This window comes from Rhagoletis pomonella, unplaced genomic scaffold, assembly GCF_013731165.1.
Source record: "Rhagoletis pomonella isolate Grant_MI unplaced genomic scaffold, Rhpom_1.0 Rhpom_scaffold_00007, whole genome shotgun sequence".
NCBI classification, from domain to species: Eukaryota; Metazoa; Arthropoda; class Insecta; order Diptera; family Tephritidae; genus Rhagoletis; species Rhagoletis pomonella.
In genome coordinates, this window is record NW_023458561.1 from 54696862 (window position 1) to 54722870 (window position 26009).

The 26009-nt window shown below is 34.9% G+C and overlaps 1 protein-coding gene across 1 annotated transcript in view; it reads right to left on the bottom strand.

Moving 5' to 3' along the window:
* Window positions 1-26009, bottom strand: part of LOC118743097 (roundabout homolog 2) — a 568533-nt gene that overhangs the window by 179267 nt on the left and 363257 nt on the right. Inside the window, exons 3-4 of the mRNA XM_036475600.1 lie at window positions 20129-20250; window positions 15058-15238 (exon numbers count right to left, since the gene is read on the bottom strand). Coding sequence (XP_036331493.1) covers window positions 15058-15238; window positions 20129-20250 — 303 coding nt within the window. The remainder of the gene's footprint in view (window positions 1-15057; window positions 15239-20128; window positions 20251-26009) is intronic.

The following is a 26009-nucleotide window of genomic DNA, read 5'->3' on the forward strand; positions in this document are numbered from 1 at the left end:
TGTGATCCTCGACATTTAGATAAATAATTCAAAGTGGCAATGTGCTTTGTTAACGCGAAAAAAAGAAAGTAAAAAAAAAAGTAATTAAATACTTAACCAGAAACCAAACTTTTACGTCCATAGCTTTCTGGTGTTTTAAGACATCTCAATAAACCTAAATAGATAACATAAATTCAATATTTTCTATTAAAAAATAATAAAATGACACTTACAATTACCATTATGAAAAAAGTATTTTCAAAGAAAAGCATAGAGCAGCAAAGTGCATCGCGCCATTTGCCGCACACACACACAATCAAATAAGCGAGTGAAAACTAAAAAGAAAATACAAACAACGAATGGCATTCAGCGATCGTCATATCAACGCCTGCAACTATCCACCGACAACTCACCTAAAAATAAAAACAAAAACAAAACAAAAGTAATAATAATAAAAGAATTTACCCAACAAAGCTATGAGAGCAAGCGCATAAAAATCTGCTGTGAAATTGCAAATTTCTACCAATTTACACGCTACTGCAGGCTACACAGATTTTCTGCTCACTCCCACCACTCGCAGCTTGACGCAGCATTACCGCAACATAACCTATAAAAGGCAATGCAATGGTGCAACATGCAGTCATGCAGTAAAGTGAGCATGTGTTTGTGTTTGTGTTTGTATGTTTGGAGGAGGCAACAGCAATGAAACGTATTGCTGTTGTTGGGTGCGCGCGTAAACACCCACTTGGCGTATAATATTTTGGCGTTGCAAGTACCACCTGAGGTTGCGACCAAGCGGCGTCATCAAGCTGGAGAAATAAGAAGTTTGTGCGCGTACACTTTAACCTCTGTGATGGTGGCGGCAGCAACAGCGACAACGACAGCGTCGGCACTTTAATGCAACCGAGATTGCTGATATTGTTGGTGGGGGTGGGGCAAGACACGACGAAGAAGATGCAGTCGCAAATAGCTGCTGTTGATAGAAAAATAACCGCAACGACAATCGTTTTACTATTGCCTTAGTAATATGTATGTACATATATATAGTATAAGCCCGTGTGTGTGTGTGTTTTTAGAGGGCATGCTGCAATGCGGCACGCGTTGTTCTGCGGTAGCTTGCGGCTTTTGCTGTCGCTGGTGTGGCATGCATATTGGTTTGTATTGTGCAGCATCACTTTTGCTGCTGTTTTTTTTTGTTGTTGCTTGTGTTGCGATTTGCTGTGTGAATGAGCGCATCGAGTTATCGGTTGCCGCAAATCTTTAACATCTGCATCAGTTGCCACGGTTTCGGTTGCTGGCTGTCAGTTCAAAAAAGTCGACAACCGTCTCATATATATATACACACTAATGTAGAGACAGTGGATTTGTGCTTGAACATGTTACAGCCCGAGAGCAGTAGGCACAGAACAGCATTGCTGGCCGGAAACTAAAAGAGTTTTTGGCAACCTACTGTTTAGTGATATCTGTAGCTAATAAAAAAGCATCGAAAATTTTTAGTTTAAAAAACCACATTTAGGTCTGGATTTAAGCTTGTTAAAAGTTTGAGTTTGAGTTGAATTTTTGAGTTTGGGTAGGGTTCGAATGGGAGCTTGAGTTTGAGTTTAAGTTATGGTCTATGTTGGGATATATATGGGTTCATGTTTTTAAGTTTGAGTTTGGTTTGAGTTCAAGTTTTAGTTTAAAATTTTTATTGGGTTAAGGCAAATGTTTGATTTTGAGTTTTAATTTTATTGAATTTTGCTTTGAGCTAGACTTTAAATTTTAGTTTGAACGTTGGGCTGAGTTTAGCCTCAATATAAATGTGACTCTAAATTTGAGGTTTAGTTTAAGCTTTAGTTTGCGTTTTGATTTAAGATTGTGTAGAACGAATGAGTTTCAGTCTGATTTTTGAGTTTGAGTGTGATTTTGATTTCGTTTGAGTTTAAATTTGAGTTTGTGACAGAGTTTATTTTGATTTTGGCTTAAAGTTGAATACCGTGTTTGAGTTTAAGTTTTATTTCATGTTTGAGATAAATTTGGAGGTCGAGTTTGAGTGTGAGGCTGTGGTTAAGATCGAGTTTGATATTAGATTTGATTAAAGTCTGAGTCTAAGTTTATTTTTAGTTTCGTTTTGGGTTTGAATTTATGTTTGGTTTTGAGATTAAGTTTAAGTTTAAGTTTTATTTTCAGTTTGAATTCGAGTTCTGTGATGAAATTCTGACAATCGCTTAAATTCTCTAAATGAAAAGCAGTGGGGCCTAAAAGTATACAACATTGGAAGAGTAACACATGCAATATGTAATCAGCCAAATCTGGTAGTATGGGGGAATGTAGCAGTTGTTGCGTTTTGCTAGGGGCGTCTGCTATTCTTTTGGAGATTTTTGCCGATCAAAATTAGCGATAGCAAGTGTTGGAATAAGGCTAGTTTGGGTTTAGTTTAATATTTAACAGAATGTATGGGATTGAGTTTAAGTTTCAATTCGAGTTTCTGTTTGAGTATGGATTTGAGTCACATTTCAGGTGGGTTTTGAGTTTTAAAGGACATAAGGGAATCTCGAATTATTAGCCGACAATATAGTTGAGCTTGTTTTTCTCCCAACTTAAAGAGAAGTTAGAAGTTTTTTCTCACTGTCACTGTTATCACTTTTTTCTACTATATTAAGAAATGGAAATATAGGTAAGTATTTAAACTTCATATTTTACACATCCCTCTGCCTTGGTAGCGCCCATTTTTGTTTACATTCACATTTGACATTTCTACTCCTCTTCGCGAAAATAATCGGAACCTAGTACATCGAAAAGTTAATGGTCTAATCTGAGATTATTTTATAATTACAGATTAACGATTTGAAAGTCTAAATCTTTTTTTAATTACAGGTGAGGAAGTTAAGCTGGTAAATGGGGATAATCTCTACTGAGCTTGTGCTTGCATTTTGAGTTTAATTTTAGTGTGAGTAAATATAACATAAGCGGCATTTTTTTCAAAATTTTATTTTTAATGCTGAAACGCTCCTAGATCATCCAAATGGAACTTTGAGTTTGAGTTAAATATTGGAATATCATACTCATTTATTTTTTATATTTATAGCTCGTTGATTATCATGCTCTTCTTACACTTTGGTTGGCATCACACCACTGTAAGCGACACTGGCGCCCACGGGTCACTTCTCTTTTGCCATATACAACTAAAGTTTTTATGCAAAATCTTGATGCAGCTCGCCCATTATTAACTGTAAAATATCGCGGTAGTAAATTCGTGGCAGAGTAATCGTTTTTTTTGTTGATATTTGTGCTGCTCACACTCACAAGCATACGGTGGTTTCGCAAGGGCACATCAGCATTTAAGGTTAACCGCTAAATAATGTGTTGAAAGGAGGATTCCCAAAGCAACTGAGCCAGGTAAATCATTGTAACCCAGATATGGACATGCCACGTCACTGCAATATTTCATGCAACACGGATAACAGCATTCGTATGTACTCGCGCCACATGAACAAATATATATAATAACTACAAATATGTAGGTACATATATTATGATCTATCTATGTACATACATTAGACCGTACTAGAATTATAAGTTCGAATATTAAATATTTTTGGGAGGCAATTTCGATTTTTTTTTTGGCGAACGTAAGCGTCGTATCTTTGGTATTTACAGTAGGATCTTAAAGTATGATATATCGATGTTATTGTCTAGAGGAGACCAAACAAAATTTGGTTTCGAAATAAAATTAGTGATTACAAAAAAAAAAATTTAAGGCGAGCTTTTATTAGTGGTTTAAAAAGAGAAATTCGCCGCCTGCACCACGAATTTTTATGTGGAGTTATTTTCTCTATTTAAGTAATGTATACGTATATAATAGCTGGACATCTGCGCCACCTATAGGATTAACAGAGCAATTCTGGATAAGATAGTTAAAAGTCTTTCGTGAGACAAATGAAAGACCGATTGCAAGCTAATCCGAAAGACTTTTGTTATTCTAGCACAAAAGTCTTAGAAAAGAAGCTCTGTCATTCACCGCTCGTGGTGAAAATTTATTTTGGGAGAAAGCACTTGTATATCGTTTAGCTCGGGTCGCACCAGTAGTCGCAATGATCGAGTGAGCTAAGTTTTTAGTTTAAATTTTTTCCTACTTTTTAATTTAATTTTTTTTTTCTGTTTCAATAATTTTTTGTTTTAAATATATGTATATATTTCTCAATTTCATTTAATTTTTAGTAGATAACTTATTTTATATATTTTTTCTTTTATAATTTAATCTACTTTTAATTTCTAGATGTCCTTTCACAAAGAAGAATATTTTTTATTTAATTTAATTTTGAGGAGCTTATTTTATTTTTTCTTTCTTATAATTTTTTTTTTGTTTCGTTTTCCTTTAATTTTTAGATTAAAGTGTTTAAAAAAGAAAAACAGTTTTTAAAATTTTATTTAATTGTTAGAAACTTACTGCATTTTTTAACTTAAATTTGTTATTCGTTGTTTATTTTACTTTCTTTTAATTTTTTGATTTCATTAAATAAAAATATATATTTATCTTTATTTCATTTAATTATTAGGATCTTCTTTAATTTTTTTCTTTTTCAGTATATTTTTTTTAATTTTTAGATTTTGATTTAAAAATATATATTTTTTTTTTAACTTTTAAGTATTACTTTCTTCTATTTCGATTTATTTTTTGTATTTAAGTTTTGATTTTATTGTTAAGAAAATATTGTTTGATTTCATTTAGTTTTTAAAAATATTTTTATTTATTTTTGCTTTATTTTCATTTTATTTTCTTTTATTTATTAGTTTTTATTGATTCGAAAAAAAAAGTTTATTCAATTTAATTTTTAAACAACTTATTGTTAAAAGGCCAATAGCATAACGCTAAGACCTGCTCGTTAGCAGACCTTTCGATTAGTAAAGAGCTTTCAAGATAGTTGCCAGAATTGACAATTGTCTTACGAAAGATTAAGGTGAGTTGAAAGATAATAGCCAGAGTTGCCCTGTAATTCATCTTTTGCGTTGCATTACCATCGGGTTCTGAGCTAAGTTTGAAGTTTCAAGTGTCTAGCTCATCGCGAAGTTCGTTAAAAATTAATTGCAAGATTTCATTATACATAGGTGAAACCTGATAAAGCTGGTAAAACACTTTACGCTCAGAGGTGTACGTTGAACTTTTCTTTTGCTTCTAAGATGGTACGGTCTAATGTACATAGATACTTATTACATAAACACAGATATGACTGAATTTGGGCCAGAAATTCATTCTGACGCGCAATTCTTCCGCATTATGGCATCTCAGTAAAGTGTGTGCAGATCAACAGTGCATGCAACAATTTTCATAGCGTATACCAGCGTGCTGTCGCTGTCGCTGTTGTAAGGTGGCTCACATCACCTCTAAGCGCTATCGGCCTTTGCGCGCACCCGATCTTGCCACGCCAATGATCGTATCAATGAAATAGTTACATGCCATTGCTAGAGATGGGCTTTTAAGTTTGCTGGAGTTGCAACGCCTATGACTACCGGCAATTTTTTTATGCATGTAGCAAGCATATGTACATACATATATGAACACACATATTTTTCGTTCACCGGCTGGTGGTTAAGGCCAAAAGTCACGAGTTTAAATGCATTTCACTCACATGTACATAGTGACACGCAACGAAATTGAAATAAATTTTCTTTATGGCTCATAAAATTTAAATCGCATGAGATTGTTTAGGCCGCAAACCCTGCGCACTTTAGCAACTTGTACAAAGTATAGCTTCAACTGCCTTCAATTTATTTTAGCTATTTTTTAACAATTGCCGAATCTGACTTTTGTTACATGCCGCCCGTCGTCGCGAACGCCTTGCGGCAGGCGCTTTTGCACGCAATTAAGCATTTGTTGCGTATGCTTTAGCGCTCGTATACAATTGATTTTTCACTGTCATGCACTTTTTTTATTTTGTTGCATCATTTGCAATATACGAAAATCTCTACTATCAACAACTTGCCACAAATAAATCTGCGGCTTTCATTGCTCATTTGTCAATCAGCGATTTACTATGATTTTCTTCACTTCAACGACGCCCAATAGTCAAGCGATGTATGCATGTGCGTACGCATGTATGTACGTGCAACACGTACCGCTCTATATTGACTTTTGCTGCAGCAAATGCCAGTCAGTTGGCGAACCACTCAGTCAGCACTTCAGTGCCGCCTAGACGAATTGTAAACAATTCATCAGCATTTGTGCACTCGTGTTGCAAATTGTTGAACTTGCTTGCAACTGCGTTATTCATCACTGCAGCTACATACATACATATTTAAGTCGAAGTGTTGGCGCTGTCAACAGCAATGCTTTGTTGCACGTATTATATATTCTTTGCTGCTAGTGCCGATGGCAAGCAGCCGGAACAAATGACTTGCATATGTGGCTTGGCATATTAGCTGCCACAACCTTGATTTGTTGCCACTTGTTCCCACTTCTATGCGTTTTTTGTTTTCTTTGCAAATCTTGGCTTCGAATGTCAGTTGCCTCGTTGCTGCTGCAAATATTACCCTTTTGTTGAACAAATTGCTTGCGCAATACATACTTTATGTCTACTTTTGTGCGCTGATTGACAAACTCTCACATGCCACATGCCAAATGCTGCAAGTACCAGCTGAATATTTTGAATGGCGCTCATTTCGCGCTTCACTGCCACACATTTTGTTGAATTTTTTCGCGTCATTCCTTTTCTTCTTCGCTTTCTTGCCGCAAATTATATCTCATGCTTGATAAGCCTTGTGTCGATCATGTTGCATGCGGGTGTAGCAATGTGTCGCAAGCACGCATATTTAGAGAAGCATACGTTGAGTGAGTTATCTTTGAGTTTCTCTTTCTTTTGCAGCGGTTTTTTCATCCTTCAATCTTCAACCCGTTTACTTTATTCTTCTCTGTCTTTGCTTGTCGGTTTTTGCTGGCGCAGCAAAAAGTTGCATTGAATTGGTGTTGATTGATAACGCCACGGGCGGTCGCTTTTTACAGCACTTCTGCTTTCGTCCAACGCCTCCTGCTGCTATGCTGTTGCTTTTTATGCTCACAAGAATTGGTTTCTTTCTTATTTAGCAAGGCATGGAATTTATTATGCGCAATTGTTATCAGTGATTCTCGGAATAAATAAAAACAATTTGGTTTAATTTATTGTTTCCTCTACTTCAATTTGGTTGGTTCTTTCGCAAACTTTTTCTCACAATATCGATGCCTAAATGGGAATGATTCGATTTGGGAAAATCGTGGCTGATGATAAGTGATGTGAAGCGCCTAAAAATTAACCCGGAGTTTTCACCCGTCAACGATTGCCATCAATTGGAAGAAAATACATTTCTTTGCCATTAAATCTCGTTCACATCAGCTTACATGAAATAAGAACGTTAATTTAATGAAATGCTGTTCGAGTTGAGTCTCTATTAAAAAATGGGAAAAATATTTGAAATAACTTTTAAACTCAGTAAGAAAGTTCTGTACAAAATTGTGCCTGTTTGCTAAATGAGTTTCGTTTAAACCTCTCTTCCGGAGCTAGAGTATGGCCATCTGTTCCTATGATGTACCCCAGCCAGAGGAGCGGCTGTATGTATTTATAATATTTTGTGTTGTAAAGTTCATAAAGGCCCACGGGTCTATACTTCTACTAAATCTGAATAAACTGCCTCAACACTGTGCGTCGCGAGACACCTTTAAAGTTATTTCATTGTTCATTGAGGCTGAACCTGCTCAATATAAATTTTTGCAGCCAATTTCAAGGACGACATTCTTACCGATGTGAATGCTTGTTCCCGCGTACAAAATAATGTAATTGTCAATGCGCTGACGCTTTACTTAATGGCTGTAGGCACTTTCTTTGGTTCTCATTCACTTCCAGCTAGAATTGTTTTGCTTCGTTATTCCATATAGGAACATACTAGTACTTAATTTAGTTGTTGTTGCCAGATAATTTGCTTTTAATATAGGGTGCGCACTGCTACGGGTCCGTTGTGTGATTTTGTTCCTCTGTATGCTGGAAATATCATCGCTTTTGATTAGAAATATTGTTAAGGTACCATGGCATCTATAAGAGATGAGTGCTATCGTAATTTCCAATCGAGTGATGTAACTTCAAAATATGAAAAAGTTTTGATAACCATCTCGTTACCACTGAGGATGACAACTATCTCATTTTGATAGTCCCTGCTTAATACACAGACTTCTGACTGAAATATATTCCAGCGCCTACCCATTGGATTTATTGGATACACTGGCTCTGTTTCGCAACACAGGTCTTATTTTATTCCCTCATTGGATTTGGAGTCATCCATGTACAAGGGTACTAATCTAAACACACCTTTCCATAATGTAGGTACTCCTCGGTACTTTGCTGCACAATGCTATGCTGAACCGATTCTCAAATACTATTTCCCGTAGTATTTTATGTGTAAGAATTAGCGCAAAAGGGATATGGGAGCCTTATTTTTCATTTTTCTTCCTCTGCGAGCAAGAGCGCACTGCTTTCGTAATACAAACACAAGTCAGACGTCGAAGCTTTCTGATCAACTATTTCATATGGCCTGGTCGTATTTTAGTGCCAAGCTACCACCCCATATCGACTGCTCAGTGGAATATCGACCTATTTCGGCAGCCAGTTCCAAAATGCCCTATCTCAAAAAACACTTCAAGAACGCCCTATTTCAGAATTTGGTTGAAGAACGCCCTACCTCAGAATGCAGTTAAAAAACACCCTATCTCACTTCAAAATATATTGAAAATGTGATGATGTAGGGCGTTTTTGAATCGGCAGCTGACGAATTCAGAAATAGGACGCTCTTGAAAAGTTGTTTGAGATAAAGCGTTTAGAGCTGTCGCGCAAGAAACGTTGATTCTTATTAATCTGAATCGGCATCCCTACAATACGATTTCTCAAGCCCATTAAATATTCCAATAGAAATTTGGTGTTTTTTTCCGAGAAAAAACGCGATTTTTCTTGGGTTTTAGTGGTTTTTCAAATTCAAAACTAGGCAACACTGCTTCTTAGTTTATCTTAAAACTGTTCAGAGAGCAGAAATGAGTGTCACGGGGCAAAATTAGAGACAGAATTTGGTAGATGAGCATAGACCCGCGCGAATATCTTAGCGACAAAAAATAATAATCAAATATCCCTAATGTCTGGAAGCGAGAGATACAACATGATTGATTTCGCTTCTAATTTTTCGATCCATAAACAGCAAAAGAAGTAGCCTAATGGACGTTTTTGTGCATACGCTAGTGCAATAAATTCCCACGTGTCGAAAAACGGCTCGAACGGCCGAACTTAGAATCAGTTACTAGATATTAAGTGAGGTTGAGCCACTAGCAGCAAAAAAAAAATATAAAAATTTCAAGCCATTCAATCAAAATTTTTAAGAAAATTTCAGATAGATATGCAGTGCAATACCTCATAAAGTTTGAAACCTTTCTTTATACAATTTTTACTACAGTATGAACTATTGATCTATATTAAAAAATATATTTTTTTACTAATTTACGAAATTCTATCTAATTTATTAAAAATAGTGGTGGTAAGATTTGCTTGGCTACGAGCGAATGGAGTGAATTTTCTACCGACAAAATATCAAGCCTTTCTCGTACTACGCACATTGCTGCATGTAATTTTTATTTGCACTTAAAAATATTCCCACATTCTAAACGAAGTCAGGCATTCTATCGCAAAGCGATTGTAAACATATTTATTTACCGACAAACAGTCGTACATACTTCAAAATGAGAAGAATTTTACTGCGTGTATATACATGCTTATGTACAAATATATGCATTTAAATAAAATTTTTTGTATGAAAATACATTCATAGCGCTTAGCAATAAATAGTCCACAAATGAGTACTTAACTCATTCGTTCAACACTTCAACTTATTGACACACATTTGATGACATAACAACACTTCAAACAGCCAAGCGCACAAACGCACGCACTGAAATTCCATGCCAATTTGATGCAGAATTAGTTCATTCTTTAGACGACACTTTTGTATGATTTTCTCTTTATTATTTTTTTTTTGTCATACATATGTAAGTACTTTTCTCTTTTTGTATAATGGAAAAAATCAAATTTTATTTACTCAAAAGCACTTATGAGCCGGCAAGAATATAAAGTTAAACATTTGTTGACACTTTTACTTGTACGACAAATAGACAAGCAAATAGACAGAGGGGCGGACAGACGGTATTGGATGGAGCAGACGCAAAAATATGAAAGCAAAGCGATACATCTCGCCAGTCTTCCATAAGAACTAACAGCCATAAATATATGAATAGACATGTGTTTTTATTTGAGGGGTATATTGGAGGAAAAGCGCACCATAAATCTATCGTGGAAGTACTTAAGAAACATCAATTGTCGCATGTACTAACGCCACAAATCTCAACAGTAAAAAATAAAAACAAAAAATATCAAATTTTTTTTTTAAACGCGCCCAGCACTGTTCTTTAGCTGAGATTGCCATGGAGAGCGTCAGATGAGACCGCGTGAAATGTAAGTGATGTGGCATTAGCGACAAATTTTAATGCGGCGTACAATTAAGATTTTCTTTCTTTTTTTGTTTTCGCCTCAATGCGGCAGAGCAAGTCATCCAGTCCTTGGATGTGCTCGCTGTTTGCTGACTGCTGGTGGTGACGTAAGCGCAGATCAACGACTTGCAACATGTCAGTGCGTAGATGCTTGCCTCCTATTTTTTTTTTAACTTGTTGAAGTATTTTTGTTGACTTGTTGAAGTATTTTTGTCACACCAAAACTGTTGCTTTCAACATATCCCAGGGGCTGAATTTCGCTTTTGAAAAGTTACATTTGGAAAAAATTAGCCAGCTCATTTTTAAATTTAGCCGAGGAGGAAGAATTATTTTTGAAGCTAATGACAAGGTGCCAAAAAGTGCACGCATATGTTTGTAAGCAACGTACATATGTATGTATATGTATGTAGGTGCAATAGTATGTGAATACGAGTATGAGTGAGAGTATCAGCATGAGTATGGATATGAGTATAAATATGGATATGAGTATGAGTATGTATTTGAGTATGCGCTTGAATATGAGTACGAATTCGAGTATTGATATGAATATGATTACGAATATGATTATAAATATAAATTTGAATCTGGATATGAAAGTGAAAATGAATACGAATGTGATTACGAATATGAGTACATATGAGTGTGAATTTAAACATTATAATTTAAATGAGTAGTAATAAGAGTATTTAAACGGGTAAGCAAAACCGTAAGAACTAAATCTGTGGGAAATTTATATTCCCAAAAAAGTTGCTTCCATCTCTCTTAACTTAAATTTAGTCAGTTGCGGAAGTTCTCGTGATTATGTTTGTACATAACTTAAATACATATATATGTATGTATATAGATACATGTACAGTATCGGGCATATCTATAGCACGCCATTTCAAAGTGATATTGTGTTTATTTATTTATTTTTAAGAATTTTCAATTGAAATTTAGTTCATTCTCAGACAAACCCCATATATACCCAAGTTTAACAATTTGTAGAAAACTTAAAAAAAGTGCAACAAAATTTCACCTAAATTTCGAACTTTTTTCTCGAAAGTGTTAGAGTTTTTTTGAGTACACAGTTTTTTAGCCCCTGCAATTTTAGTCTGATAATGTGCAAATTTCAAGTGGCTACGAATTACCGTTAATTTTTTAGAATTTTTTTTGTCGCATTGGCTTCCATGTAATGAATAAATTCAATTTATTTGTATATGGAAGAAAACCGCAATACCTTTGGCGAAAAAAATTCTAAAAAATCAACGGTTACCTTTAGCCACTTGAAACTTGCTTATTATCCGACTAAAATTGATTGTGCTATAAAACTGTGTATTCAGAAAAATTCTAACACTTCCGAGAAAAAAGTTTGAAATTTATATGAAAATTTGTTTCACTTTTTTGGAGTATTCTACAAATTGTTAAACTTGGGTTTATATGGATTTTGTTAGAGAAAGAGCTATATTTTAATTGAAAATTCTTAAAAATAAATAAATGAACATAAGTGGCACACAATATCACTTTGAAATGGCGTGCTATAGATATGACCGATACTGTAGGTGCAATAGTATGTGAACTTAAATACATGCTAGATTAAGTACTGTGAGATATATACTAATAATATGTATGCGAATCCGAATATGAGTATGAATATGAATACGGATATGAGTGTGAGTATGAGTACGTATATAAGTAGTAATATGGATATGAGTATAGGTATGAGTGTGAGTATGCAATTGAGTATGCGCTTCAATATGAGTACGAATATGATTATATATATGAATATGAATCTGGATATGAAAGTGAAAATGAATACGAAAGTGATTACGAATATGAGTATGATATGAGTACATATGAGTGTAGACTTAAACATTATAATTAAAATGATTATGAAGAAGAATATTTAAATGGGTAAGCGAAACCGTAACAATTTAATCTGTGGGAAATTTATATTCTAGGTAAAGTTGCTTCCATCTTTCTAAACCTAAAATTAATCAGTTGCGCAGACACGCTTTAAAGTTCTCGTGATTTTCCTTTGATTATTTTCATTTTGGCACACCTTTACGACACACTGTTGTGAATAATTCATCAAAATGCTAAGCAAATTCAACAACCTGTCTACTGTCTGGGCCATCGCTGACTCACTTATGAACTGACTGACTAATAAAATAGGAGAAAACGGAGAAGAGGCAGTAAATACACTACGAGGCTGTATTGTATCAACACAGGCTGGCGCTTGGGCCACCGGGAATGTAGTGGGCGCTTTTACGATTACAGCGTACTTTGCGCGGAGTGAGTGATTGACTTACGGTCTAACTGACTGACTGTCTGAATGCACTTGTAGCAGCGAGTAAATAAATGTATGCATGTACGTGTACACCGCCGTACGTATGGCGGCGCAATTAAATTTTGTTGCTGCTGTTGCAAAGTAAACTTTCAAAGCTTTTACGCTTTGCTTGCGGTCGACGAAATCCTCGCGTTAAACTTCAACAAATCCAATGGACATAGACGAATGTTTTTTTTCTTCTTTTCATTTTATGCTTTTATTTCTTAGTTTTTTTCATTGCCTCGAATTGTGCTCCACTGCATTTTGATGAGTTTTTGCTTTTTGTTGTCATTTGTTTTTATGTTTACTGTTGTTCACTTCTATCTTTCGAGTTGTTTTTAGAAATCTTTGTTTGTTATTTGTGTCTGCTTTTTGTTGTTTTTCTTTCATCCCTGGCTTTGTATTTTTACAACTTTTCCGCTACGATTCACTTTCATCATTTAAAACACAAAAATCATCTTTCAACGTCCGCATATCAAAATTTTCTCTATGAAATGTGCCAACCCCCCAGGTGGGATGTTGATGTTTTAATTGCTGTTGTTGCTTCTTGTAAGTGCAACTTCCAGTAAGCAGCGATGGCAGCATACACGATGGGGTATAGTATTCGTAAGATTGTAATTAAAATGTTTTATTTCGTACTCGCAAAGTTGTATGAAGTGCTATGGGATGAAAAGTCAACAGTCTCAATTGCAAAGCCTTTGAAAATCTCTTAAATCTATTTTGTTAGTATTTCATTGATTTCTCAACTCCAAAGGTAAATATAAATATTTTAGACCGATAAACATAGGGACTTACTCTACATTGTATTAAAATTAGAAATGCCTATCAAATGAATAAGAGAACCAGGTCGATTCAAATCCGTAGGCAGCTAATTTTGAGAAAAGTAAGAACATAGTAAGTATGTATTTTTTTTAATTAAAATAAATTTAAAATCCCTATTTGAAACCCAAGAAGTGAATGTGACCGATTTGGTATATAGAAAGATGAATCTAATTTGATAATATTACTACAAATGCATTCGCTTTCAATTGAGTTTCCACATAGAGTAGGGCTGCCAGACGTCCTGGTTTTCTAGAATTTGTCGTGGTTTTACGAAATTGTTCTGGTGTCCCGGTCCTTGCCTGGTTGTCCTGGTTTTTTAATGAAGGTCAATGCAGACGCCCATTTTTTCCAAATTTTTGCTATGTAAAAAGGTTAAGAATTCTGTGGTTTTGGTTGGCTTCTCGGAAACAGCTCTAAAGGCTGGTTTCCACTATGTCAAATTCGATGATTCGATCAAATAGGTGAAAACACATTGTCAGTTGAGACTAAAAATCGGTCTATCGATTGACTTAGGTCAGAATAGTTCTTCAGTCGTGAACGTGTCCATTTTTGGCCAATAATATAATTGGTAAAGATTTGGATAGAGGAGATAAAGTTGTGTCAAAATATGTCGAGAAATTTTGTTGTCACAGTGAAAACAAGCTTGAATGATTTTGATTAAATTTTGTATTCAGATAACGTTTTGCATTTTGAGGCTATCTGTATTGGTGTTATCTCCGAAAATATTCGTATAGGGTTGCCACCTATTTTCAATTAGTTACAAATAAAATAAAGCATCATTATATGGGTATAAAATGGAAATTATATAAAAGCTCAAATTCAAAAATATTGTTAAATAGAGTTGCCACCTCTTTTCCATTTTTTTGTGTCGAAAATTAAGATACAATATTACTAATTATGGGTACTAAAAGAAAGCTCATAAACAATTATTTGCCTATATAGTTAGTGTTATCCCTTAGAATATTAGTGCAAGGTTGCCACTTATTTTCTATTTTACAAAAATTTAGCTAAAGCAATTTGATGCTACTAAGACATGAAGGCATTGCCGTATTAATTTTGTTGTATCTATGCAGATATCTGACTATAAATTCGGAATAGTAATGCGATTACTACCCTCATATTTAGAACCACAAGTAAAGTAAAGCGCCACAAATTAGCGCCAAAACGAAGTGGCAAATGCGTTAAATACCAAATTCAATTTACACACTTACATATTGCTTACAACTAAAAAGGAAGACGAATAAGCAAAGGTAAGTACCTAAGTTCCACTAGAAAAGCAGCAGACGCCAGCTGCTAATGTATGCAAGCGCCACACACATATTTTTGCCTTTTGCTTTTTTTTGTTTGTTTTTTAAGCACTTAGAGTGCGAAAACAAAAATAAGGAATTTAAAATTTATTTGCATCTCTTTCTATACTTACCAGCAATTTGTAAAGTGGCCTTACGACTCACAGCCTTGCCCACATGATTCTTGGCCACACACCAATAGACGCCGCTGTCTTGTTCCTTTTTGCTCATCATAGTGCGATAGAAGAAGAGCGCGCCATCCTTGAATAAAACGCGATGTGATTTCTTTTCGTTTGTGTTTACAGGTTCGCCATCCTAAAGGCGGAAAGAAATAAGAAAAATGTGGAGATGTGAAAAACGTTTATTTAAATGTAAGAAAAATATTGGTAAGTGTAAGGCAAAAACACAACAACAAAAAATGTTTGTGTAAAAATATTTATGTGCTGGCAAGGCAAACGAGTTAGGCTTTTAGAGCAATTGCAAGAAGACACAGCACTTTACCACTTTTCTTTTTTGTTTGGAGAGGCACGAAGGATAAGCAAACTACTCACATCGGCGCAATACAGAAGTGGTTTTAAACAGTGCTGATCAATTGTCTAAGTACTCTTCTCTTTTGAACTAGTTTCAGCCTAGTTTCCATATCTAATAGTTCAGTTACATAAAGGTCTTCATATTCATTGCAGAATTTTATTTTTAATTATGACTTTGATCGTCACTTCCGATATACAAATTCGAGTCATGCCTAATTCTGTACTAAATTTTGTAGGTACTCATTTGCTGAATGAAGCGCTTTAACGGGTATGGAGCTGGTATGCTTGCAACTAGTGCTTTTGAGCGACTGCCCTTAATTTTACTATAAAAAAATTTTAGTATTCAGGCTAAAATTTACCTTACTATTCAATTTGTTATTGTTTTTTTTTTCTTAACCGCTTGTGGCAAACACTTTACCACACTCATCTACAAAAGAAAAATATTCTTGCCCTTTGTCAACCTATACCCAGTTGATTTGCAGTCGCACGAAGTTATCAAGCTGCAAGAGACAAACCACAATTTTTGTTTTTGCATAACAAACTTTTGCGGTTTAACTCTCCTTGTCTCTGTGGAAATGTGGCATTGTGAGTTTTTATTTATTTTTCTTGTTTTTTTTCGAGCAGACATAGTGCAATTGAATTAAAGACTTACACTGTAGGTGGTAGCACTGTCAGACATGTGTTGCATGCCACTTTCGTTTTCATGATTTACATGTTGTATGTAGGTACTTTTCTGTGCGGCTGCGACAAATGCGGTTGATGGTGCTTTTAGGTTTTTTTCACTGTTTTGTGGTTTTGGTGTCATTTTACAAAAAGTATTGCAGTGAAAGGCAGACATTTGGTGTACATATGTACATAAGTAGATATCTAGGTAAGTGCGGTAATTACTTGTTGTAAGGTGTTGTATAAATTTTACGAATAATGAAAATTATTTGCATAATGGTGCAACACATAATTTAAATTTCAACAATTTAAACATAAACGATAATTAAAAGCAATAAACTTAAAAATTGTGTAGTTAAAATTTCAATGGTACTATTTTTAATAAAACGTTCACTCAACTTTTTATTCATTAACCATTTATACATACATATGAGAGTCAGAGTAGTCTATTTAAATTTAAAAATTTTTTTTTTTTTGTAATATGAGAGAGAAGGATCTACAAACAACAAATAAGGTGTTTTACTGAAGAGTTCAATCCACCTACGTTATGCTACATACCTGTCGGGGTAAAGGATTTTTTTTTTAATTCAGGAAGGCTACTCTGGCTTTCAAGGCCTCATTGTAAAGTAAAAGCTATAATAAAAAGAACTAACCGATCATTCACGATTTTACCTAATATGTGTATTTAAAATGTTGTAAAAATATTTTCGTATAAATCTTTGACGTTGATGGACATATTAAAATCGTTTTCATTTCCAACGTCCAAACACAGATTTCGAGGGCAAATACACCGCCATTAATTTGAATTAAAATAATAATTCTTACTTAAATATGTATGTCTCCAATCCTTGTCTAATCATAAATCTTACGTTAGTAATGAAAGTCCTCTAAAGTTTGAGGTTTGTTCGTATAAATACGGCCATCCGAGTTGCCCCATAAAAAAGTCCACTGGTGCCAAGTGGGATGATCTCAGTAACCATGACACTGTGGATGATCAGACGCCTTCAGATGTTTTGTGGAGAGAGATTTGTTTGGATGGAAATGTATATCCAAATGCAGAATATGCTATTATGAGCCATTATAAACTTGAAAAGGTGTAGATGTTTATTTCATTTGGTTACTATAACGAAATCTTGGTAATTATAACTAAACCTTTTTCTGGGTGCGGAAATGCCAAGTACAGCAAAGTCCTCTCCATTTGGTCTTTCCATTATTTTTTTGATTATTATTATTATCTTTTTCAATGAAAGCTAATAAAATTTGCAACTGACCAGTTATTATTATAATTTTTTATTTGTATCCAATTTTTTAGTTCGAAGTGCAGTGAAGAAAATCGATTTCCTCTTCCATTTAGTTAATGTTACATAACAAAAACTATTTTAAAACAATTGTAGGTTTCCCCAAAATTAAAAAAAAAAAATCGAAACTTTATAACAAAAATTTGCACCAAAATTAATTGTTTTTTTAATTTTTACAAAAATGTCGGGTAAGCAGTTTCATGGGACACCAAATTTTAGTGCAAAAAAATACAAGTTTCAAGTGGGTAAGAGGTTGCGTTAATTTCTAATAATTTTTTTGCTTACATTTCGAGCAGATCTGCATGTTAAATGGGAAATAATAGCGTTTTCTATATTATTAAACATTAACGCGAACTCTTTAAATTTAATGATCTATAAACAAACAAAAAAAATGTATGTTGGTTAACATTTTTTATACCTAAAATTTCAAATTTGTTTGAATTTTTTTTCATTTTGAGGAAACTACGATTGTTTTAAACAAGTTTAATGTTTATTAACTGGAATAAAAGAATCGATTTTCTACAAAATCAAATTTAATATAAACAAACAAAATTCCGAAAATCGGGCTGAACTGATCCCTTTCAAATTTTATTCTCTTCTTCTTCTTATTTGCCGCTGTAACCGCCAAAGCGATTTTAGCCGAGTTCAACAAAGCACGCCAGTGGTCGCTCTTCTGCGCCAAGGTATTCTCCACCTGGCCTTTCCATCGCAGTGTTGGCGTCCCTCTTCTTATGCTACCACCAGCGGGTGCCGAGTTAAATAATTTCAGAGCTGGAGCGTCGGTGTCCATTCGAACGACATGGCCAAGCCAGCGGACTCGCTGTCCTCGTTGCACTATGTCCATGCCGTTGTAAAGCTCAACGGGACATCATTACATCGTCTGCAGTACGCGCCATCGCCAACGCATAAAGGCCCGTAAATCTTCCGCAAAATCTTTCTCTCGAACACTCCAAGAGTCGCCTCATCGGATGTTGTCGTTGTCCATACACCAACACGGGTATGATGAGTGACTTATGGAGCGTGGTTTTCGCACGTCGAGATAGGACTTTACTCCTGAATTGCCTATTCAGTCCAAAGTAGCACTTGTTGGCAAGAGTGGTTCTGCGTTGGATTTCTATGCTGTCATTATAATCGGTGTTAATGCTGGTTCCCAAGTAAACGAAATTCTCTACTTTCTCGAAATTATAACTGTCAACAGTGACGAGGGTGCCTAGGCGCAAATGTGCTGACTGTTTGTTTGATGACAGGAGATACTTCGTCTTGTCCTCGTTTACCACCAGACCCAATCGCTTTGTTTCCTAATCTAACTTGGAAAAGACAGAACAGACTTCGCGGCTTTTGTTATCGATAACGTCGATGTCATCGGCATAAGCCAGCAATTGCACGCTCTTGTAGTAAATTGTTCCTGAGCGGTTCAGTTCTGCAGCTCTTATTATCTTCTCCAACATCAGATTAAAGAAGTCACATGAAAGGAAGTCGTCCCGTCTGAAACCCCGTTTGTTGGCGAACGGCTCGTAGAGGTCTTTCCCAATTCTGGCGGAGCTGGTGGTATTGCTCAACATCATTTTACACAGCCGTATCAGTTTGGTGGGGATGCCAAATTCAGACATAAGGCGTATAGGCAAGTCCGCAAATGAGTCTTGAGTGTCGATCCTTTTCTCGCGGGTCTGCAAATTTCACTAGTTTTCATTTCACCACAAAAGCCGGAGCAGTTTCCTTATAAATGTTAAAAATAATGCCTCTGATGCGCATTTTAGGGTAGGTATCTTAAATGTGCACTTAAGCATAGAGGCAGCAAAGCAAAATATACTGTATTTGCTTGTGATGGTTGAATAAAACATGCCTAATGTTAATCTCCCGTGAATTGTGAACACTAAATGCCATTTTTGAACCACTGTGCAGCGGTCATCCCTCAGAATGCGATGCCAAACTCCGGGTGTACTTATGCCATGAACGATGTATTGCGCATCAACGCAAGAATTTAGTTACCCAAATAATAGTTAATTAAATTTTTTCAATTCCATTTTTTTACGTATGTACATCCTAGTCCGCAACTGAAAACTCATTCAGCGCACTCCAAATAACGTCTAGCCATTACCACTACAATACTACGTAGACACAATATTTCAGCATATCCTCAAGTTGCAGCATTTACCTTTTCAAATTTATTACATTTCAAATTGTAAGTGATTTTATTGCTATCGTATTGCCGGGATTTACATTTTCGATTGTTTTATTCAATGCAAATCAAAAACAAAAAAAAAACGAGCAATGAGAAAACAATAGTGGATCGAGAGAAAAGTTAAATAAAATTGCTGCCACACGAGCAAGGGCTATAACTATAAGGTACGAAGGCTATGTAAATGTGCATGGAAAGTACGGAGTTTAATACACTGACGAGCAGTAATCCTATGTCAAGCTATTGCGCAAACATACATACATACATATGTATATCTACGCCTCGGCACACGTGAAGTGCTCTCAGCTAAAGTCCTTCTTGCGCCTATTGAATATAAATAACACACGGCACCACACTTTCACACAAAAATCCCCGTACAAACTATCTCCATTTTAGTGCTGCTGTGTGAGTGATGTGCAGATATATTGATTGTGTAAATATCTTTGTGTATGCACATATGGGCGTTGTTATCCTCGTAACTATATTTGAACATTTTTATTTTTGTTTTTTTTTTTTGAGCAGCGCATGGACTTACCTTAAACCATTCAATTGTCGGCTCCGGTTTACCTTCGACTTTGCAATTCAGTGTGGCAGGTTCATTCTTTTTCACAACCAAATCTGTTGGATGCTCGATTATACGCGGTGATTGATATTGAGCTGCAAAGAGAACGAAAAAAAAAAATACAAAATGAATGAAAGCCATTGTTGAGATACGTATAAATGTAAAAAACTAAATAGTTTGATTGCTGGAAAAGAGTTGAACTAAAAAACTGTACGGAGGTTCAGAAAAAACAAATCAAAAATGTGCCGACTGAACTATGGAAGCAGCACGAACAATGCGTTAGCGAATGCCAGGGAACACTGCAAACGGTTAAGCATTGCAGATAGTAAATATTTTTTTTTTGTGTGGCACGTCCAGAGACTAAAACATTTACATAAATAGATTCGCCCTTAACTGCTACAATCTTCTATGTATGTATGTAGTGGCTGGTGTCCAAATGTGGGTTGGTTTATTGTTGAAACGTGTCTGTGTTTTTGACTGCGTGGTTTGAAGGGATTTGAATCCTTTTGGTTTCACTAAGCTGATATGGAGGCATTTTGTTTTTTTTTTTTGTATTTCATTTCTAAAAAAATACATATTATTTTATTTGTGGGAATTTTATTTTGTTTCATTGATCAACAAAGTGCTGTGGTGGCACGCAGATTAGTTTTGTACGAAACGTGTCGATTGCAAACATTTTTTTTTTATTTCAGTTGCATACAAAGCTTTGAGCAACAGCTTTGACATGAGCGCCTGGGGATTACGTAGTAGATGGCAAAAAGAAATAAAATAAAGTTTTTTGGAAAAATATTTGTTGGTAACATAAAGTTTTATATAAATAGTTGCAGCTTCGAAGCCGATTTTAATTCAGCAATAAATGAGTTTTTTTTCAAATCTTTCTGAGCTAGTAGCTATCTTAAATATACCTACACTTTAAATAAAAATATATTTCTATGAAAGCAGTAAAATGAATGCGAGTAGCATGCTTGGAAATGAGATACAATTTTTAGGAAGAAGGGAGTTTTAGGATTTTTTTTTGCGGACAATGCTTCATTTTCTTCCATACAAAAAAAAAATTGCCAAAAATCAACGCAATTTTTTAGCAAATTCATACTTGCAATTTGCGTCACATCTGCGTACTTACAATTTTTCTTCAAAATCTGAATAGAAAATTAGTATGCAATTTTATTGAATTTTATTAGGTTTTGCACAAAGTTTAGATATATAATATTAATTTTTTTTGTGGAATTATATTTTTAAACAAAATTATCGAAAAGAAATTGAAATGAAAAAATTTTCATACATTGCTAAAAATTCTCTATACCAATACTTTTGTTCGTCACTGTGTGTAGCAAATTCCATCAAGCTTTCCAACAGAAATTAAAATCATCTAAGAGCTGATGGAAGCAGCGAAATTACCGCTAAAAATTAAATTTGCAGAGCAAATGCATCTTTCAAAATAAATCTTTGGAAGCAATTATTTCAGATTTTTTCGAGAATTTTTAATCAAAGTAAATTTTAAATTTAAAGCAAAATTTTTGAAACTTTATCGCCGCAATGCTTCGCCAAGATTTTCAAGCAACCGAGAACTTTCCATTATAAAATTAATGCCCTTTTCGAAAATTTTAAGCAAACTCAATTTACGAAATTTAAACAAATTAAATTGGCAGCATTATTAATTGCATGGCAACGGTGTAGCTATCGCATATTTCGTGAATTGTTTTTTAACAGTCTGCTTGGGGGAAAAGTTATTTCCTTGAATTCTGTTTATACGCCGCAGACCTTAAAATCATTGTTTGAGTATGAGTTTGAAGCTCAACGAAGCCTTTTATGAGCTCCCAAATTAATTAAAACTGCGCCTACAGCGTCTCCATCGTATACAACGTCTGTGTTGTAGGTGCCGATGGTAGGCAATGTGTACCTCCTATTAATTTCTTTTTTTTATTACTTTTTTTGCGTGCAAAAATTGCTTCAGAAAATAAAAATTTCACTCGCCGAGTATCGATGTAAAACTCATTAAAAATGAAAATCACGTTCCTGTTAACATTGGGCGGGCTGCGTATGTCTCCATAATCAACGTCAATGACATGCAACAGCAGTACATACATGTATACTTAGTATATGTATATGCATACAGTGTATGGTAAGTGGGTAGTACTTACGCCCGCATTGCCGCCACTGCGAGTAACCAATTTAATGCATATTCAACAAATTATTAATATGCCACTTAACGACCGGGTTGGCCGTGCATAACATTCGCACAATTCATTGAGCTAACAGGAGTCAATGTATACAGCACACACAAATACAACTGCTTATCATACCTTCATAAGTGTGGGTATATCTATAGATATATGGAGTTGCACAGTGCAAACGAGCGCGGCATACTAAGCATACATATGTATATGGGGCTTTCCATACCAAACATAAATAATAAATAAATATAAAATTTGAGCTTGATAAATACATTTTTAAAAACTTTACAGCACAAAAACAAAAAAAAAAATCGATTTAATAGTTTTCCAAATATCTCGAGAATGGGGCGAGGAAAAAATTTGACAAAAATCACACATACATACACACATCAAAATGCTCTATGAAAATAGATATTTTTAAAATTTTTTTTCTTGAAAAATATTTCACATAGAAAATTTTTTTCTTGAAAAATACTTCACATAAAAATTTGTTTATATTTTTTTTTTAGTTTTTGAAAATATGCTATTTCAAAAAAAAAGTGAAAAAAAATCATAATGGTCGCTCTGAGTATTGCGCAATATTTAAGTATAGTATTACGGGGAGCACTCGTACAATAATTTGAGTTATGAATATTTTTTACACCGAAGTTGAGTAAAATGAGTACATTACAAATATACAAATTTTTAAATTTTTTTTTAGATTTTTTGAGTATGCAGTTTGGTAGCCCATAAAATTTTAGTGCAAAGAGTGCAAGTTTTAGTCTACTGAAAGATTGCGCTGATTTTTAATATTTTTTATGCTGGCGGCTTTTTGCTTATGGAAGAAAGTGCGCAAAATCGTTTTCAAAGAAAATTAAAGAAAAAAAATTGCCAGTTTCGAAATGGCTTAAAGCTTGCACTTTATTATACTAAAACTTAATGGGCTAGAAAAGTGCATACTCAAAAAAAAAATTTTAATTTGTAGTGTACTTATTTTGCTCAACTTCGGTGTAAAAAAAAAAATGCATAAATCAAATTATTGTAGAGTGCACCCCGTAATATTACACTTCTACTATTTTCAAAAACTATTCCCACCATGCAAAACATGAGAAATAGGCAACAATCGTCAATGGCAACAAATCGGCAACACCACTTCGTTCATGTCAATTTTGAATAAAAAAGTTCTCAAAAATTCGGAAACTTATGAATATGGCGTCAATAGCATTGGCCAAAAGCATCTAAATTATGCCCAAGGACAAGATTGAAAAAAAAATAGGAAGTCTCACAGCGAGAAAATGAATTAATTCCGATTGTAAGTTGCAATTTGGTATACAAAAAAATAAATGAAGTATTAAGAAGAATAAAATTATTCCAAATATCGCCTGAAGCGATAAGAAAAGGACTCATTCAGGTAATAAGAAAACGACTCACCCAGGCGAGTTGCCTTCGGCGGACGTTTTAGAGCGACCGGTAATAGGAAATCGATTCGATGGCAATATTACCGGCAATAAATTTGTTTCCGAGGGCGACACGTTTTCTTATTGCCGGCAACACAAATTGTTTGGTGGGTTTTTTTTTATCAAAAAATTTGTATGTGAAACATTTTTCCAGAAAAAGAATTTAAAAAATATTTATTTTCATAGAGAATTTTGATTTGTGTATATGTGATATTTTTCAAATTTTTTCTTCAACCCGTTCTCTAGATATTTGAAAAACTATTAAATCGATTTGTTTTTGTTTTTGTGCTGTAAAGTTTTTAAAAATATATTAATCAAGCTCAAATTTCGTATTTATTTATTATTTATGTTTATCCGTCAATCCTAAAAATTTGAAACATGGCAAGCACATTTTGGTATGGAACGCCCCATATGTAGCTGCTGCTCAACGGATGGCTGTCTGTTGCTCTGTGTTGACTGTGCGCAAACAGTTGAGTAATAGAAATATTATCCTGCAATGAGTTGATCAACGTCAAAGTCAACTCACTACTGCCGGTGGTGTCGAGTTGTTGCAGGATGATGTTGCAATTTCGTGCTCAGACAAAGACCCCACTCCACCACACTTTGGTGATAAGGACACACCTGCCCAGACGACTAAAGGCTGCTTGTGTATCTTTGGTTGTTGGCAAACAACTTGCAACATGACATTTTGAAGGCAATCACATTGACGTAAATAGTTATTGAGTGCGACCGTAGCGTTGCGGGCAATCGAATCGACTGCGTCTATTGGCTACAAAGATACCAACAGCAAAAATTGAAATCTGAAAACCTAAGCTTGAGCGGCAATAGGAAAGTGTTGGGAATATTAGCAGCATGAATGTCACCAACAAAAGTCACAAGGACAACAACCAGCGCACTAATAAAAACAAATTAACTAAAAAAAGCAACAACAACAACAAAATCAAATTACCCTACTTCTGGCCAATAGTTGACTTTGAAGAGGTAAATTGTTGCAATGGCAAGCAGAAATTTTTTTGGTCATGTTGCACGTATTAAACTCGTGCAGATGGGTGTTTTTATGCTAACTCGCTAGAAAATTTGAAATATACAAGGTAGGTATTTGTATTGCTAACACTGGCAAAACGGCAAAGTCCAGCTACTGTCAGGGCTACTAAGGAAGTAAAGGAAATTTGAAGCGTGCTATGCAGAGTGAGCCGAATGTGTAGCGTAACAATGTTAGGCCACATAATTACATGTATAAATACCAAGTAGATGAAGGGTTAATTGTATGTTATGCTTAGCTAAACAAAGCAGTTTGCATGCCACATACACAGTTTAACGGCGGTCGTTCTTAGCAACCGCCTTTACCAACAAGTCTGCCAACAAGCCTGCCATCGGCCGTCATATTATATAGAGGTACCAAAGTATTCAGGCATAAAAAAAGTTGGTCAACAGCTAAATATATGTGCGCGCTTATATATATCTTCAAGTGTTTACAGCACTGTAACTACAATTAATACAAACGCGCATATCGTTTTAGTAACGTCCCGCAATTTAACGGCATTGATTTATGCAACTTTTTTTTGAAAATTCAAAGAGCAATAACTAAACATTGGGTTGGCAAAGTCGCGCTGGGAACTTGCTACAAGGAAAGCTAATGCGACATTCTATATCAGCGCTTTATCTAGAGTGTATAGTAGCACAAGCATTAGTTTGGTGTTTCCAGTGGGCATAGAGTTTGCTAGGGTCATAAAAACATGAAACTGGGCATGAAAATAAGGGCACTTCGTAATTTTGTTCTAAAAATATAAATAAATATTATTTTGTAATAGGTTAGGCGAGGTTAGGTCCCCAGTGATGCCAGATGGATATAGAGGTCTAGTTAAGTATATTCGAAGTATACATCGTTTAGGATGTCAACGCTTTTTGAGAAATTCAGTAGCGCTTGAGGCCCAAGTTTTGTCACGTTTTCAAGATTATTAAACTCTGTGGCTCCAAGCTATTTCAATCGCGTTTTTGATACCTATGACAATTTTGTAGTAAACCGCACATGACTTTAATGATTTTACAGGTGTTTGGCGCATTCCATCTCGATATAGTCTGCTTTTTCGCCCTCTGGTCTAAGTCGCAAATACAAATTTGTAGCCTACCAGATTGATGTATGTAGTTGTTTGCAGGACATGATTGATGCAAATAAAATGAGGGCAGAATTATTAAGCGTTGTGGTCCTCACTTCTGCATTCTTCAAAACTTGTCTTTGTTATG